Source organism: Martes martes (assembly GCF_963455335.1).
Source record: "Martes martes genome assembly, chromosome: 7".
In the NCBI taxonomy this organism is placed as follows: domain Eukaryota; kingdom Metazoa; phylum Chordata; class Mammalia; order Carnivora; family Mustelidae; genus Martes; species Martes martes.
This window is the reverse complement of record NC_137894.1, coordinates 20,311,168-20,324,919: the sequence shown is the minus strand read 5'-3', so window position 1 is coordinate 20,324,919 and position 13,752 is coordinate 20,311,168. Positions and strand designations below refer to the sequence as shown.

General features: G+C 42.1%; 1 protein-coding gene across 1 annotated transcript in view; it reads left to right on the top strand.

Annotated features, from left to right (window-relative positions):
• The window catches only part of TRPM1 (transient receptor potential cation channel subfamily M member 1), a 58,717-nt gene that overhangs the window by 12,195 nt on the left and 32,770 nt on the right, over positions 1-13,752 (top strand). The window contains exons 6-9 of the mRNA XM_080809661.1: positions 1,207-1,499; positions 3,806-4,034; positions 11,666-11,788; positions 11,984-12,115. Coding sequence (XP_080665787.1) covers positions 1,207-1,499; positions 3,806-4,034; positions 11,666-11,788; positions 11,984-12,115 — 777 coding nt within the window. The remainder of the gene's footprint in view (positions 1-1,206; positions 1,500-3,805; positions 4,035-11,665; positions 11,789-11,983; positions 12,116-13,752) is intronic.

The window sequence follows — 13,752 nt, the reverse complement described above, 5'->3', positions numbered from 1 at the left end:
ATATGACCGATTCAACAATTCTTTTTTTTTTAAGGTTTTATTTATTTATTTGACAGAGATCACAAGTAGGCGGAGAGGCAGGCAGAGGGAGAGAAAGGAGGAAGCAGGCTCTCTGCTGAGCAGAGAGCCTGATGCCGATGCCGAAGGCAGAGGCTTAACCCACTGAGCCACCCAGGCACCCTGATTCAACAATTCTATACGTTTCTCTGCACTCACCCTAATAAATGTTATCATCATCTGTCACCATGCAATGTCACTACAACATTATTGACTATATCGCCTATTCTGTACTTTTCACCTCTATGACTTACTTATTTTATAACTGGAAGTTTGTACCCCTGAGTCCCTTTCACTGATTTCACCCATCCCTCCACATCATCCCCTCTGGTAACCACCAGATTTTTGTCTGTATATAAGTCTGGGATTTTTGTTTGTCTGCTTATTTGTTTGTTTTGTTTGCTAGGTTACACATGTAAGTGAAATTATGTGGTATTAGTCTTTGTCTGGCTTATTTCACTTAGCATCATATCTTCTACTTCCATCCATGTTGTTGCAAATGGCAATATCTCATTCTTTTTTTATGGCTGAGTAATATTGCATTGTGTGTAAATTCCACCTCTTTATTCATTCATCTGTTGATGGACACATGTTGTTTCCACATCTTAGCTATTGTAAATAATACTGCAATAAAGATAGGGATACATGTATCTCTTCAAATTAGTGCTTTTGTTTTCCTTGGGTAAATGCCCAGCAGTGGAATTACTGGCTCCTAGGGTAGCTCTATTTTTAACTTTTTGAGGAACCTCCATACTGTTTACCACAGTGGCTGCACCAGCTTGCATTCCCACCAACAGTGTAAGAGGGTTCCTCCACATGCCCATTATACTTGTTATTTGTATTCTCCTCAATTTTTAAAGGCTTGTGAAAAAAAAAAAACAAAAACAAAAACCTGCCAACCCAGAGGTGTAAAGTCATCAGACTCTAGCATGCCTTTTCAGTCCATTTGGGGTTTAGGTGTTTTCCTTATTATAATAAACACATGTCCTTCTTTCCACAAGAATTAATATACTGAATGGGAACCTCAGATGTATTTACAAAATCTCTTTATTACCACTGACAAAAGGGTTTTCCTCTTTCGGTAGTCATGAAATCCTTTGCTGTGCACTGATGACAGAACCGTGAAAAAAGGTGCTTGTCTCCCCTCAGGATGATGAGCCTCCAGCCAAAGGGAAGAAGAAGAAAAAGAAGAAGAAGGAGGAAGAGATTGACATTGACGTGGATGACCCTGCCGTGAGTCGGTTCCAGTACCCCTTCCACGAGCTGATGGTGTGGGCCGTGCTGATGAAGCGTCAGAAAATGGCGGTCTTCCTCTGGCAGCGAGGCGAGGAGAGCATGGCCAAGGCCCTCGTGGCCTGTAAGCTGTACAAGTCAATGGCCCACGAGTCCTCCGAGAGTGAGCTGGTGGACGATATCTCCCAGGATCTGGACAACAACTCAAAGTGAGTGTCTCAAGGGAATTTAACAACTGGGAGAGACTATTGTCCTGAGGACCTGTCCCCTTGGGGGAGGGTGACAAATGCATTTCTCACTTAAGTCCCATTATGTTTAAAGCTTGGTCATAAATCACTTTGTCCATCATGTCAATATTTTTCCTTCTGTTTCTCTGAGGTATTTCTAGACTGTCATTGTTTTGTTTTTTTTACTGCCCTCTCATGGGAACTATGGAAACATAATGTTAAGGCAAAGACAGTAAAACAGATTTCCATACTGAAACACACAGAAGTGTACAACTCTAGTGAACATTACTTCTCAGCTTGACTTTCTCAAGTGCTCCTTCTCTCATTTAGGTGGGACAGGACAGCCAGAGGGTCCTGCGGTTGGGTATTTCCCTTCTCCCAGGACAGTTAGGCTCTCATAATACCCCAGTAAGTTAGTCTATGGCTAACTCGTTTCTCCTTCCGGCAGGCCTTGTTAAGAAACAGGGCCCACTGACGTATTTCTCTGTCTGTCTCTGCAGTTTTGGGAGCAGCAGTGTGCGTTGTGATCTCAATTCTCTGATGAGTTTAGAAGAGCTGTCAATTTTCAGTTTGTCCAGCTTTTCACTTATTGTGAGGACAGACTGGTCACTTCCAAGCCGCTTACGTGCAAAACCAAAACCCAGAAGTCCCAATACAACTTTACAGAACCAGGAACTTGAGGCCTACACAGGCAACTCTGCCAACATCTAACATCTTTCTTTTCTGAGGCACACTGCTTTTATTTTCTTTCTTTTTTTTTTTTAAAGATTGTATTTATTTATTTGACAGAGAGAGATCACAAGTAGGCAGAGAGGCAGACAGAGAGAGAGAGGAGGAGGAAGCAGGCTCCCTGCTGAGCAGAGAGCCTGATGTGGGGCTCGATCCCAGGACCCTGAGATCATGACCTGATCCAAAGGCAGAGGCTTAACCCACTGAGCCACCCAGGCGCCCCTGCTTTTATTTTCTAAATAAAATTAGATTTAGTGAGTTCCCAAATCACTAGATTTCTAAACATTGGGAATTCAAGGTTATCTAAAAAAAATAGGGCGGTATTCCCCTGTCTCAGTGGGTTGGTAAACACCGTCCCTCTGCTTCCTGGAGGATTCTCATGGTGATATGTCACCCTACAGCCTGTAGGACCTGAGACTAGAGAGCATCCCTTTTCAGGGAACAGGGAAGGCCATTCCTCCCCCCTCCCCCCCACATAATTCCTCCCTTCTGTATCCTTCAGCTCATCATTGGAATGAAATCTTACAAAAAATGGAGAAACAAAATCTTCACGAAGGGTGATCACTTTGGAACTTTATTTTAACCACATTCCATGAAAAATGTTGAAGGGACAGGGAATGTTTATGACTGCCATTGAGTATTGGAATGTCATGCAGAAAATGGAATAAGTTTTATGTTTACAGGGGTGCTGGGGTGGCTCAGTTAGTTAAACGTCTGCCTTCAGCTCAGGTCGTGATCTCAGGGTCTTGGGATCTCAACTCAGTGGGGAGTCTGCTTCTTCCTCTCCCTCTGTGCTCTCTCTCTCGCTCCCTCTCTCTCAAGGAAATAATTTTTTAAAAAGATCTTAAAAAAATTTGTATATTTGTAGTTCAACTTGTGTCATCCTCTCCTCCCTTCTCCTCAGCTTGGCTCCCACTACTTTCCCACCCTCCACCTCCAACAACGGGGCCCTGATGCTTTAGGCCCCCATGACAACTAGAGCCCGTCTCTTTCATTGCACTGAGAGTGACCACTGTGTTACTGAAATAATTGCTCACATGCAGAGAAAGGCATCCATACAAACGTATGTGTTCACAAACAGAACATACTGTTATGACCAGAAGCTAGGTCAAGGAACAGGACCTTACCTAGACCGACCAGCCCTCCTGGTATCCCCTTGCAATGTCCACCCGCACCCTCCATAGAAGGTAGCCATATTCTGACTTCCATTGCCACGGGGACTTTGCTCTCCTTTCTGTCTACATCCCTTTTCCATGAACAGTCAAGGGAAAGAACTTCGTCTCCTCGTCTCTGTGTCCCTGGGACCTGAGGGCAAATGTGGGGTCATTCTAAAGTCCATTTGCAGCAGGAGCAGTCAGTCCCCCAACATGACTGAGCACAGAGCCCTGGTCCCAGCCATTCCCATCTGGGGACATACCCCATGAGCTTCCCAACCGCAGAAGATTGGAAATCAAGGATTCTGAGTCCTGTGGCTCTGTGATGTCCCTGTGGACATGTCTCTCTAACAAGGAGTGTGTGGCCACTGCAGCTTCAGCCCTGGCTGGTTTCTTTCCCTCCAGAGACTTCGGCCAGCTTGCAGTGGAGCTGTTAGACCAGTCCTATAAGCATGACGAGCAGATCGCCATGAAACTGCTGACCTACGAGCTCAAGAACTGGAGCAACTCCACCTGCCTGAAGCTGGCGGTGGCGGCCAAACACCGGGACTTCATTGCTCACACCTGTAGCCAGATGCTGCTGACCGACATGTGGATGGGAAGGCTGCGGATGAGGAAGAACCCCGGCCTGAAAGTACGTAATGACGTGTTGTGAGCTCTGACTCTGCACCTTGCTGAGCTGGGCACTTCCTGTGCATTATTTCATTTATTCCTCTGAACAACCCCACCAGGGAGATGCCCGTCTCACAGATGACTTAAGTAATTTGCCCAGGGTCTGAGCCGGGAAGGCGTGGGTCCAGGACCTGAACCCAAGAGGTCTAATGCCCAACTTAATCACCGTGCCTGGCTTATGGAGCCTGGAGTCCACCCTAACTAACCACATGCCCCCTGGACAGGCCATCTTCCTGCCATTAAAGCAGACATCTGAACTCTTTCTATAGATCCCGTTACAACTCTGAAGCTGTGTAATATTATTTTGATTGGCGATGTTTTCATTACATGGGGTTTGTAAGAGAATATGAGGTTATGAATGGGTTTGAAAAGGAGGTAGTGGGTGGGAAAGTGTATTGTGATGAAATCGTAGTTCTGCTGTTTACTACTGCTAATGACTAGGTTACCTTTCTTTCTTTCTCTCTTTCTTTCTTTTTCTTTCAAGTAGGCTTCACATCCATCATCAAGCCCAATGCAAGGCTTGAACTCATGACCTTGAGTTCAAGACCTGAGCTGAGATCAAGAGTTGGATGCTTCACCAACTGAGCCACCCAGGCACACCAACTATTAGGTTATCTTGAGGAGAGATTCTAATCTTCAGATAAGCCAGTCCCTCATGGCAGTACTACACCAATCTCATGCGAGAGCCATGAGGGTAAAGAAAAGACACTAAATGTTATGCTGTGTGGCTCTGGCAAATAGAAGGCCCTCCGTGTCTTAAAATTTTGAAGGGGAGCCGCCTGGGTGGCTCAGTGGGTTAAAGCCTCTGCCTTCGGCTCAGGTCATGATCCCAGGATCCTGGGATCTAGGCCCATATCTGGCTCTCTGCTCAGTGGGAAACCTGCTTCCCTTCCTCTCTCTCTGCCTGCCTCTCTACCTACTAGTGATTTCTGTCTGTCAAATAAATAAATAAAATCTTAAAAAAAATTTTAAAGAGGATACTTTATCCCCATATGAGAACTGAACATCAGGACTAAAAGTCAGTCAGATTAAATGAATTTAAGGAGTCAATGAGATCCAAGAAGAAAGTGCTTCCAGTAAATTCCAATAAATTCCAATAAATAGATGGAATTACTGAGCAGCTACAAGCATCAGAGATACAGGTTAAGGCAACAAACACAGTTTCTTTTCTTTTCTTTCTTTTTTTTTTAAATGAAAACAGTTTCTTAACAAGAAAATCCTTTATGAGAACATAGAAGGGGAATCAAATTCCAGGAAGAAAACAAAAGTTAAGGTTCAGTTAGGATTCAAATTAAAATTCAGAATGATTCTGAGTGGCTGGTCGAATGTAAAAAAGACCACTTGATCTCTGATGCCAAGAACATGATCCTTTAGGGGCGCCAGAATTCTACATTAAAATTGCCATATGGCCGTGCAATAAACAATATTTATATAGTACTGAAAATGGAAATGCTTTTTCTTGGTTTTCAGCTTTTAGAATAGTCCCACAGACAATGCACTGAAAACTCAAGTAAGATTCTTAAACAGGATACAAATGTCACCAAGTATGAAAATACAGAAGCAAAGGCACCGCTTGGGAAAACTGGGTGGTGGAAGGCAGAAAGGAGGGTAGTGAGAAGGAGAATGACCCATATTATAAAGCAGGCAGTCGAGGGGCGCCTGAGTGGCTCAGTGGGTTAAGCCTCTGCCTTCGGCTCAGGTCATGATCCCAGGGTCCTGGGATTGAGTCCCACATCGGGCTCTCTGCTCAGCAGGGAGCCTGCTTCTACCTCTCTCTCTCTCTGCCTGCCTCTCTGCCTACTTGTGATCTCTGCCTGTCAAACAAATAATAAATAAAATCTTTTTAAAAAGTCAAAAATAAAGCAGGCAATCGAGAGTATCAAAAGTTGTTGAGACAAGAGATAAGGATTTCAGTTTATGACAAAGGCATTTTCGTAGGAACTGAAAATATTCCTGTGCCTATTAAAATGGAGCAGAGGAATAGGATGTCAATAGGTAATACTTACATTAACAAAAAAACAACAGTATCAAATATCACTCAGGTTGTTAAAAATGTGAAATTTTTATCTGTAAGGACGAAAACCAGGAATAGTTCAAAGTAATTATCTTAAAATATAATTCAAAGATTTCTCTGGAAGACAAATGATTTGAAATTATATGTTGAAAAAACACATTCCAAACCTGAGTTTATCAACCCAGGAGAGCTAACATCAACACACATTTTTAAATTAGTGGATTTTCGTGAAAAAGAAAAAACCCTCCGGACATCCAGGCAAAACACAACAACAACAAGATTATTGTCAGACTTCCAACAGCAACCACTTGTGTCAGGGAGAAAAAAATGGAGTATATCATATAAAGATACTCCCAGAAGAAAAATGACAGGCCAGGATTTTATATCCCAAAAAGTGACTGTTAAATATAAAGGGTACATACTAACTCTTACCAACAGGCAAGAACAGCAGGAAATACAGTTCCTAGGAGGCCATTCTGAAGACTCTGTTAGGAGAATGAGATTCCAAGAACCAAAATAACCAGAGAGGCATCAGTATAAGGACTAATGGTAAGCCTCAGATAGATATTTATTTACAGAGCTGAGACTGGGGGAAGGCTAAGAAGGAGAGAGCATAATATGTAATGGCTATGTGTTCTGATAATGTAGATATAATAATTACTTTCAAAAGGAGGAGATAATCAGAGCACCTGTGCAAAAAAATTACTGTTTTCTTTTCTTTTTTAAAGATTTTATTTATTTATTTGACAGACAGAGATCACAAGTAGACAGGGAGGCGGGTAGAGAGAGAGGGGGAAGCAGGCTCCCCGCTGAGCAGAGAGCCCGATGCGGGGCTCGATCCCAGGACCCTGAGATCATGACCCAAGCCGAAGGCAGAGGTTTAACCCACTGAGCCACCCAGGCACCCCCAAAATTACTATTTTCAATAATCATAATTGATTATAGTAGTATTATCATTGTTATTCTGAAACTATAAAGTTAAAGCAACTAACGAGGAATATATTAATTCTAACATCGTGCCAGTCCTGGAGAACTAGGACTCAGTGTGGAACAAAAGGAAACACGGCTACAGTCTAAAAGGGGCAAGCAGAAAGCCTATAGTATTTAACTGGAAGCATCAATATGAACTTATTCCATCTCTGACCAATGAAAAGCCTAGAGACAATGACCTCCCCAAAAGTCACAGACATCTCCAAAGCCCAGACTATGGTCTTAAAATAAATTTCCCACTAACTGGAGACAGAATTTCTTAGAGAAATGATTCACTCCAGATCTGGAGAGCTGGAAATGTACAAGATAAGCCCTGAGCATCTTCACACATCAGATGGCAAAGAAACTATCAAAGACCAGTACGGTAAGAACAAGGAGACCAGGAGCCCACTTGAAGAGGCTTCCACTGGCAAAGATGGGACAATTTGGCTTTCAATAACATTCCTAATAGCAATAGATGGAAAAATATCATACATGTTTAAATCCATGAGTTTATAATCATATGCTATTACTTTACTGGATGGTAAGAAACCAATTCATTATCTGGAAGATAGTTGAATAAGAAGTAAGCATTTAGCCCACATTTCCTACATGATCTCAACCATGGGTAACACTGATAGATGAAGGGAAATGTGAAAGTCTTCATAAATTTAGTCCAACTAAAAATTAACAATAAGGGGTGCCTGTGTGGCTCAGTTGGTTAAGCATCTGCCTTCTGCTCAGGTCATGATCTTGGGATCCAGAGATGGATCCTCACATCGGGCTCTCTGCTCAGCAGGGGAGTCTGCTTCTCCTTCTCCCTCTGTCCCTCCCCTCTGCTTGTACTTATACTCTATCTTTCAAATAGATAAACAAAATATTTTTTTAATTTTTTAAATTTTTTAATAAACATATAATGTATTATTAGCCCCAGGGGTACAGGTCTGTGAATCGCCAGGTTTACACACTTCACAGCACTCACCATAGCACATACCCTCCCCAATGTCCGTAACCCCATCCCCCTCTCCCTACCCCCCTACCCCCGACCCCCTCAGTTTGTTTTGTGACATTAAGAGTCTCTTATGGTTTGTCTCCCTCCCGATACCATCTTTAAACAAAATATTTTTTAAAAATAAATGATAGAGTTAGAATATCACCAATTCGCAACACCGAGTGAACTAACAAATCTAACAGGCATCAGTGGTCCCTAAAATCACCAAGAGCTTCCTGATGAAAGAACACATTATCTACATTCTCAACAAGGGGCTTGAACCTGGGTCTGGTCAATAAAAGCATATTGTAAAAAGTAAAAAGATAACAGTTGAAATTAATTTTAGTATCTATTTAAACCATTATATACAAAATATTATCATTTTGACATATCAATAGGAAAAAAATCATTAATGAGGTTGTTAATATTCTGTTTCTGTTTTAAGTCTTTGAAATCTGATGAGTACTTTGCACTTCTGATTTAGACCAACCCCATTTCAAATGCTCCATAGCAACTTGTGACTCATAGACCCCAAACTGGACAACCCAGGTCTAGGAATGCATGCTCAGGAGATAAAGCTGTAAAAGAACAGAAGGAACCTGTTCCTTTAAAGTCATTATGGAGGTCCCTTTGGAGATGGGCTTGTGATGCAGGTGGGGTACGTGAAGGGGCTTCTGCAGTGGCTGACACCTACCAATTTTATCACTTGCATGGGTTACAAGGATGCTCACCTTATGATGATTCATTAATCTCTGCCTTTGTTTGTGTGTTTGTGTATGTATGTGTGTTTTGTATTCGTGTTTCATTCTATGATAAAAAAATATTTACAAGTTTGCCTCTGGCGAACAGGATTTGAGAAGAGAGATGTGGCAGGGGATCTTCTCTTTTCACTCTGAGTCCATCCAGGACATTCAGATGTTCAATCACGTGCCCATGTTCTTTGATTATTAAAATATGAATAAATAAAATTCAGAAAAGAGACCCAAGAAAGTTGATTAAGCTTCAATCGCTTCCTTTTTTTCCCACCTAATTCTTCTCTTAAATATTATGTTTGCCAAGAGGTATAGATAATTTTAAGCACCAAATTTCTACATTGGGAACATGAAAATACACTTTTTTTTTTAAAGAATCTATTTATTTATTTGAGAGACAGAGATCACGAGTAAGCAGAGAGGCAGGCAGAGAGAGAGGAGGAAGCAGGCTCCCCACTGAGCAGAGAGCCCGACGCAGGGCTCGATCCCAGGACCCCGGGATCACGACCCGAGCCGAAGGCAGAGCCCCAACCCGCTGAGCCACCCAGGTGCCCCGAAAATACACTTATTTTAAAGCAATAATGGTCTGGATCATTCTTTTTGGTTGTTCTTTTTAACCTAACTTTTTACAGTAGTTAATATGATATGCACAAAAATTAAAACAAAACTATTTAAAAGGGTGAATGACGAGTCTCCCTCCCACACCTGCCCCCATCTGCCCTGTTCCCACCCAGCAGCAGCCACTGAAATCCGTTCCTTGTGTGTCCTTCCATATATAAAGCTACTAGGAGCGACCATTCTCTTTGTATCCTCTTTTCCGCAGGAGCTGCCATACACACTATTTAGTACCTTGCTTTTTCACGTGATCTGGGAGCTCTTTCCATATCATTATAGGAAGTTCTTATTCTTTCCCAGCTGGGTCGTATCCCATTATTTCAGATTAAAATTTCGTCAGTCCCCTCCGAGCCCATGGAGGGCACTCCTGTCTTGTGGTCTTGTGGTATCATACCCACTGCCACAGTGGAGGCCCTTGGACACAAATGGTGTCTCATGTATCTGTTAGATAAATGTTCAGAAGTGGAATTGGTGGCCCCGTGGGGATATGTGCTTGCAACTTGGATAGGTTTGACCAGCCTCCCTCTGTGGGGATGGTTCCAATGTACACTTCCACCGACAATGTGGGAGAATGTCTGTTTTACCACAGTCTCCCCAACACAGGGGGGTTAGTAAACTTTTGAATTTTTCTAATCTGATGTTAAACAACAACACCCTTATGTAGTTACTGCGCATTTATCTTATTATGAGTGAGGGTGAGAACATTTTCTTCTCAGTACCAATGTCTCTGCTCACCGCCTTTGCCTATTTTTCTGTTGAATTGTTGGAATTTTTTCTCAATTTCTAGGAACTCCTTTCTAATGAGAAAGATTAGCCTTTTGCCTGTCACATGAGCTACAAATATGTTTTCCAGAGTTGTTTTTTACTTTGATTAAGACTTTGTTGTTGTTGTTTTGTTTTGTTTTTTGTTTTTTGGCTGTACAGAACTTTGTGCTTTTTTTAAAAAAATTGATCTTTTTTTAATAGCTTCTTTTATTTTACTAATTGTTTTTTAATTAAGGTATAATTGCTTCTTGATTTGTGGGCATAATTAGAAAGGTCTTCCTCCAACCATCCTTTTTCTGAAAAATTCTCACATGATTTTTTTTTTTTTAAGTTCTTTCACATTCTTCCCAACTACCACCTTTTTTTTTCTTTTGTGGTATCTTTAATCTTTCATTTAGGCCGGGCAGAGGTCGAATCCCACTTAATTGTGTTCTGGATGACCATGCAGTTTCTCAATACCACTTTTTTTTTTTTTAAGATTTTATTTATTTGACAGTCAGAAATCACAAGTAGGCAGAGAAGCAGGCAGAGAGAGAGGGGGAAGCAGGCTCCTTGCTGAGCAGAGAGCCCGACATGGGGCTCGATCCCAAGACCCTGGGATCATGACCTGAGCAGAAGGCAGAGGCTTTAACCCGCTGAGCCACCCAGGCGCCCTCTCAATACCACTTTTATTAAATAGTCCATCTTTATTCTTCCAATTTGAGGTGGTACTTTTACCTTATACTAATTTTCGATGTGTATTTGAATCTATTTCTGGACTTTCTATTCTATTCCTTTGTTTGGTCTATTCATGCACATATACTATCTTAATTATGGATTTTTAAATTGTGTATAATTTTTAATATATGGTAGAAATAACCCCTTTGTAGTGTTCTTAATAATGGATCACTGAGGGAAATTTCTCAAACTCAGCACTGAACATTGGGAACAGATTTCTGTATTGGTGGTACGTATCACAGCACCGATAAAAATGACAACAAAGTTTTCCATCCATGGGCCAGGCCATCCTTTTGTCTAGATCTAGCCCAAATTACATCGTCTTTTAATTCTTGATCCATACATTCACATTTACATCTAAGTCATTTCTATATAAAATATTTTCTATCTACTTTGCTAAAGGTATTATGATGTATTTATTCTCACTCATATTATTATATTTTAATTTAATGATTTACCTTCTTTGAAACGCAATGTAAGCTCTCTGCTTTTTAAGAGAGGATTCCACACAATACTGCTTGCTGTCTATCTGAAATAATTTGGTGTAAGTTCTTAAATTTTTCACAGTCTGCAACTCTGCCAATATATCAAACCGAGTAAGCCACAGAACATCAGAGCAATGACAAAGCTCTTCTAGGACTGCTCAATTTATTGAGTAACACTGAAGGTCATAATTTAAAAATTTTACGTATACTAGGAACATTTTCTAGAATTGCCAGAGCTTAAAAATCTAAAAATCTTTAAAAAAATTTTTTTCTCATTCTATGTAGGTTATAATGGGGATTCTTTTTCCCCCTACCATCTTGTTTTTGGAGTTTCGCACATATGATGACTTCTCATATCAGACATCCAAGGAGAATGAAGACGGCAAAGAGAAAGAAGAGGAGAATATGGTTGGTGTCACCCTTGATCACAAAGTATCAATTCACTCTCATTCTCAAAACTGTTGAGATTTCTCTTGCCATGAGTTTAGAAACCACAATAATGGGGGAACTCGGTGTAATTCTTTATTTTTGAAGACGTCCATCTGTTAACTGCTGTGCACTTCCCATTTAGAAACCTGCTTGTTGTGTGCCATTGTTTTCCAGGATGCGAATGCAGACACTGGTTCAAAAAAGGGTGATGAGGAAAATGAGCACAAAAAGCAAAAAAGCATCCCCATCGGAACGAAGATCTGTGAATTCTATAATGCTCCCATTGTCAAGTTCTGGTTCTATACGGTAAGGCTTCCTCATTAGCGTTTGCTAAGTGTTGAACACACAGAATTGTGAGACTTGAGAAACGTGTCAAACATGTCAAAGGCTTTTACAGATGTTTTAAAGTTCACAGAATTAAAATGAATTATGAAAACAAAACCAGGACTGATTCAGATCTTCAGCTAAAACTGTATCTGGGATCTTGTCCTGTACTTACATGCATGTAGGTATATGGCCCTCCTAGCCCCAAATACACCACCTTGTAAAACAAAACAGTCCTGTTTGCTTAAGTTGAAGGATTTTTTTAAAATGCCATTGGTAGTAAAAAACTTAGAGAAATACAGTTTTATTTTTAACCCAACAAAGATGACTCATGATTTAAACAGCAAACTCACAGGTGCCATTTTTTCCCCCATAATATCAGTGGGGTTACCAAAGCAGTGTGGTTGAACCCAGATCACAAACTCCTAGAATAGGGGAGCAAGTCAAGGCCTCTCCACTCTGAAATGCACACCCAACTGACCACTGCTTGGCTGCGCACTCTCCTCCAGATGCCTTTGGTGGCCTCTGTCTCCCCATTCCCAAGAGTGAGGCAAGAGTGTTACATCTGTAGCAAGATGTGTAACAATAAGAGTGTTAATCTGTAACATCTTGTTACATCTGTAACAAGAGTGGCCCTGGCTTTACACATGCCTACTGTGGCTTTCGCAGGTAGGCTCTGGCTGCAGGAGGTCCCAGCAGGCAACCAGAGGCTCCCACAACCATTGCAGGCTGGGGAGGGTGGGACAAGACTTGGGACATGAAGTCCCAAGCACCAAGCTACAGCCTATACCAGGCAGGTCCTGGCGTGTGGTTCCATTTGGGACTAGGCAGGAGCAGGTGATGGGAGGTGAGGAGACGGGTCCAAGTCTGTAAATGGAACATTAGGCAACAGGGTCGGCAGTAGGCAGAGGAAGTCTGAGTGGGGAGCCAGATCAACTGTGGACCTGGACACCGAACCTTCTGGCAGCTACAGCTGGTGATGAGAGAAGCCACTGCTACCCACCTGCTCTGGTCAGAACCAGCTGAGTACCACTGATACACCTGGCCTGCAAGAGAGCTCAGCACAAGGCAGAGCCAGGAGGCAGAGGAGCCCCAGTGTCACCCCACACCTCTGAATACTATCTCTGGCCTGTGCTGAGCTAAAATGTACTATCTCGCATGTTTCAGAGTTTCCCAGGGAATTCTGATGAAGCCCAATTTTCAGAACTCTGGTTCTAATCCTTCTGCAAAGAATAAATCATGGGTGCAAGGGATTTTACCTATATTACTGGTAAAGATTATACAACTGGGGGGGGGTGAATCTTAAAAAAAAAACAACAACAACTGCTGCATCACAAATACACAATTACTAGAACACCCCCCTCCTATCACTCAACCCCACTGCCATAAGTCCTGAAGAGCCCTGGGCCAACAAGAGGCAGGCCCTGGAGGCGAAGTTTCATCCACTCCACAGTGAATCAGCCTCAGACAATCAACTTCATCTCACCTCCCTCCACCCCATGCCTCACTCCCATACGTCTCCAAACTCTGCATCTTTTCTTGCCACAACGATAGGGAGCATGTTGTGGCCACAGCAAACACTAGATATGTCGATCCTAATTGTGGGGACTCCGGACAGC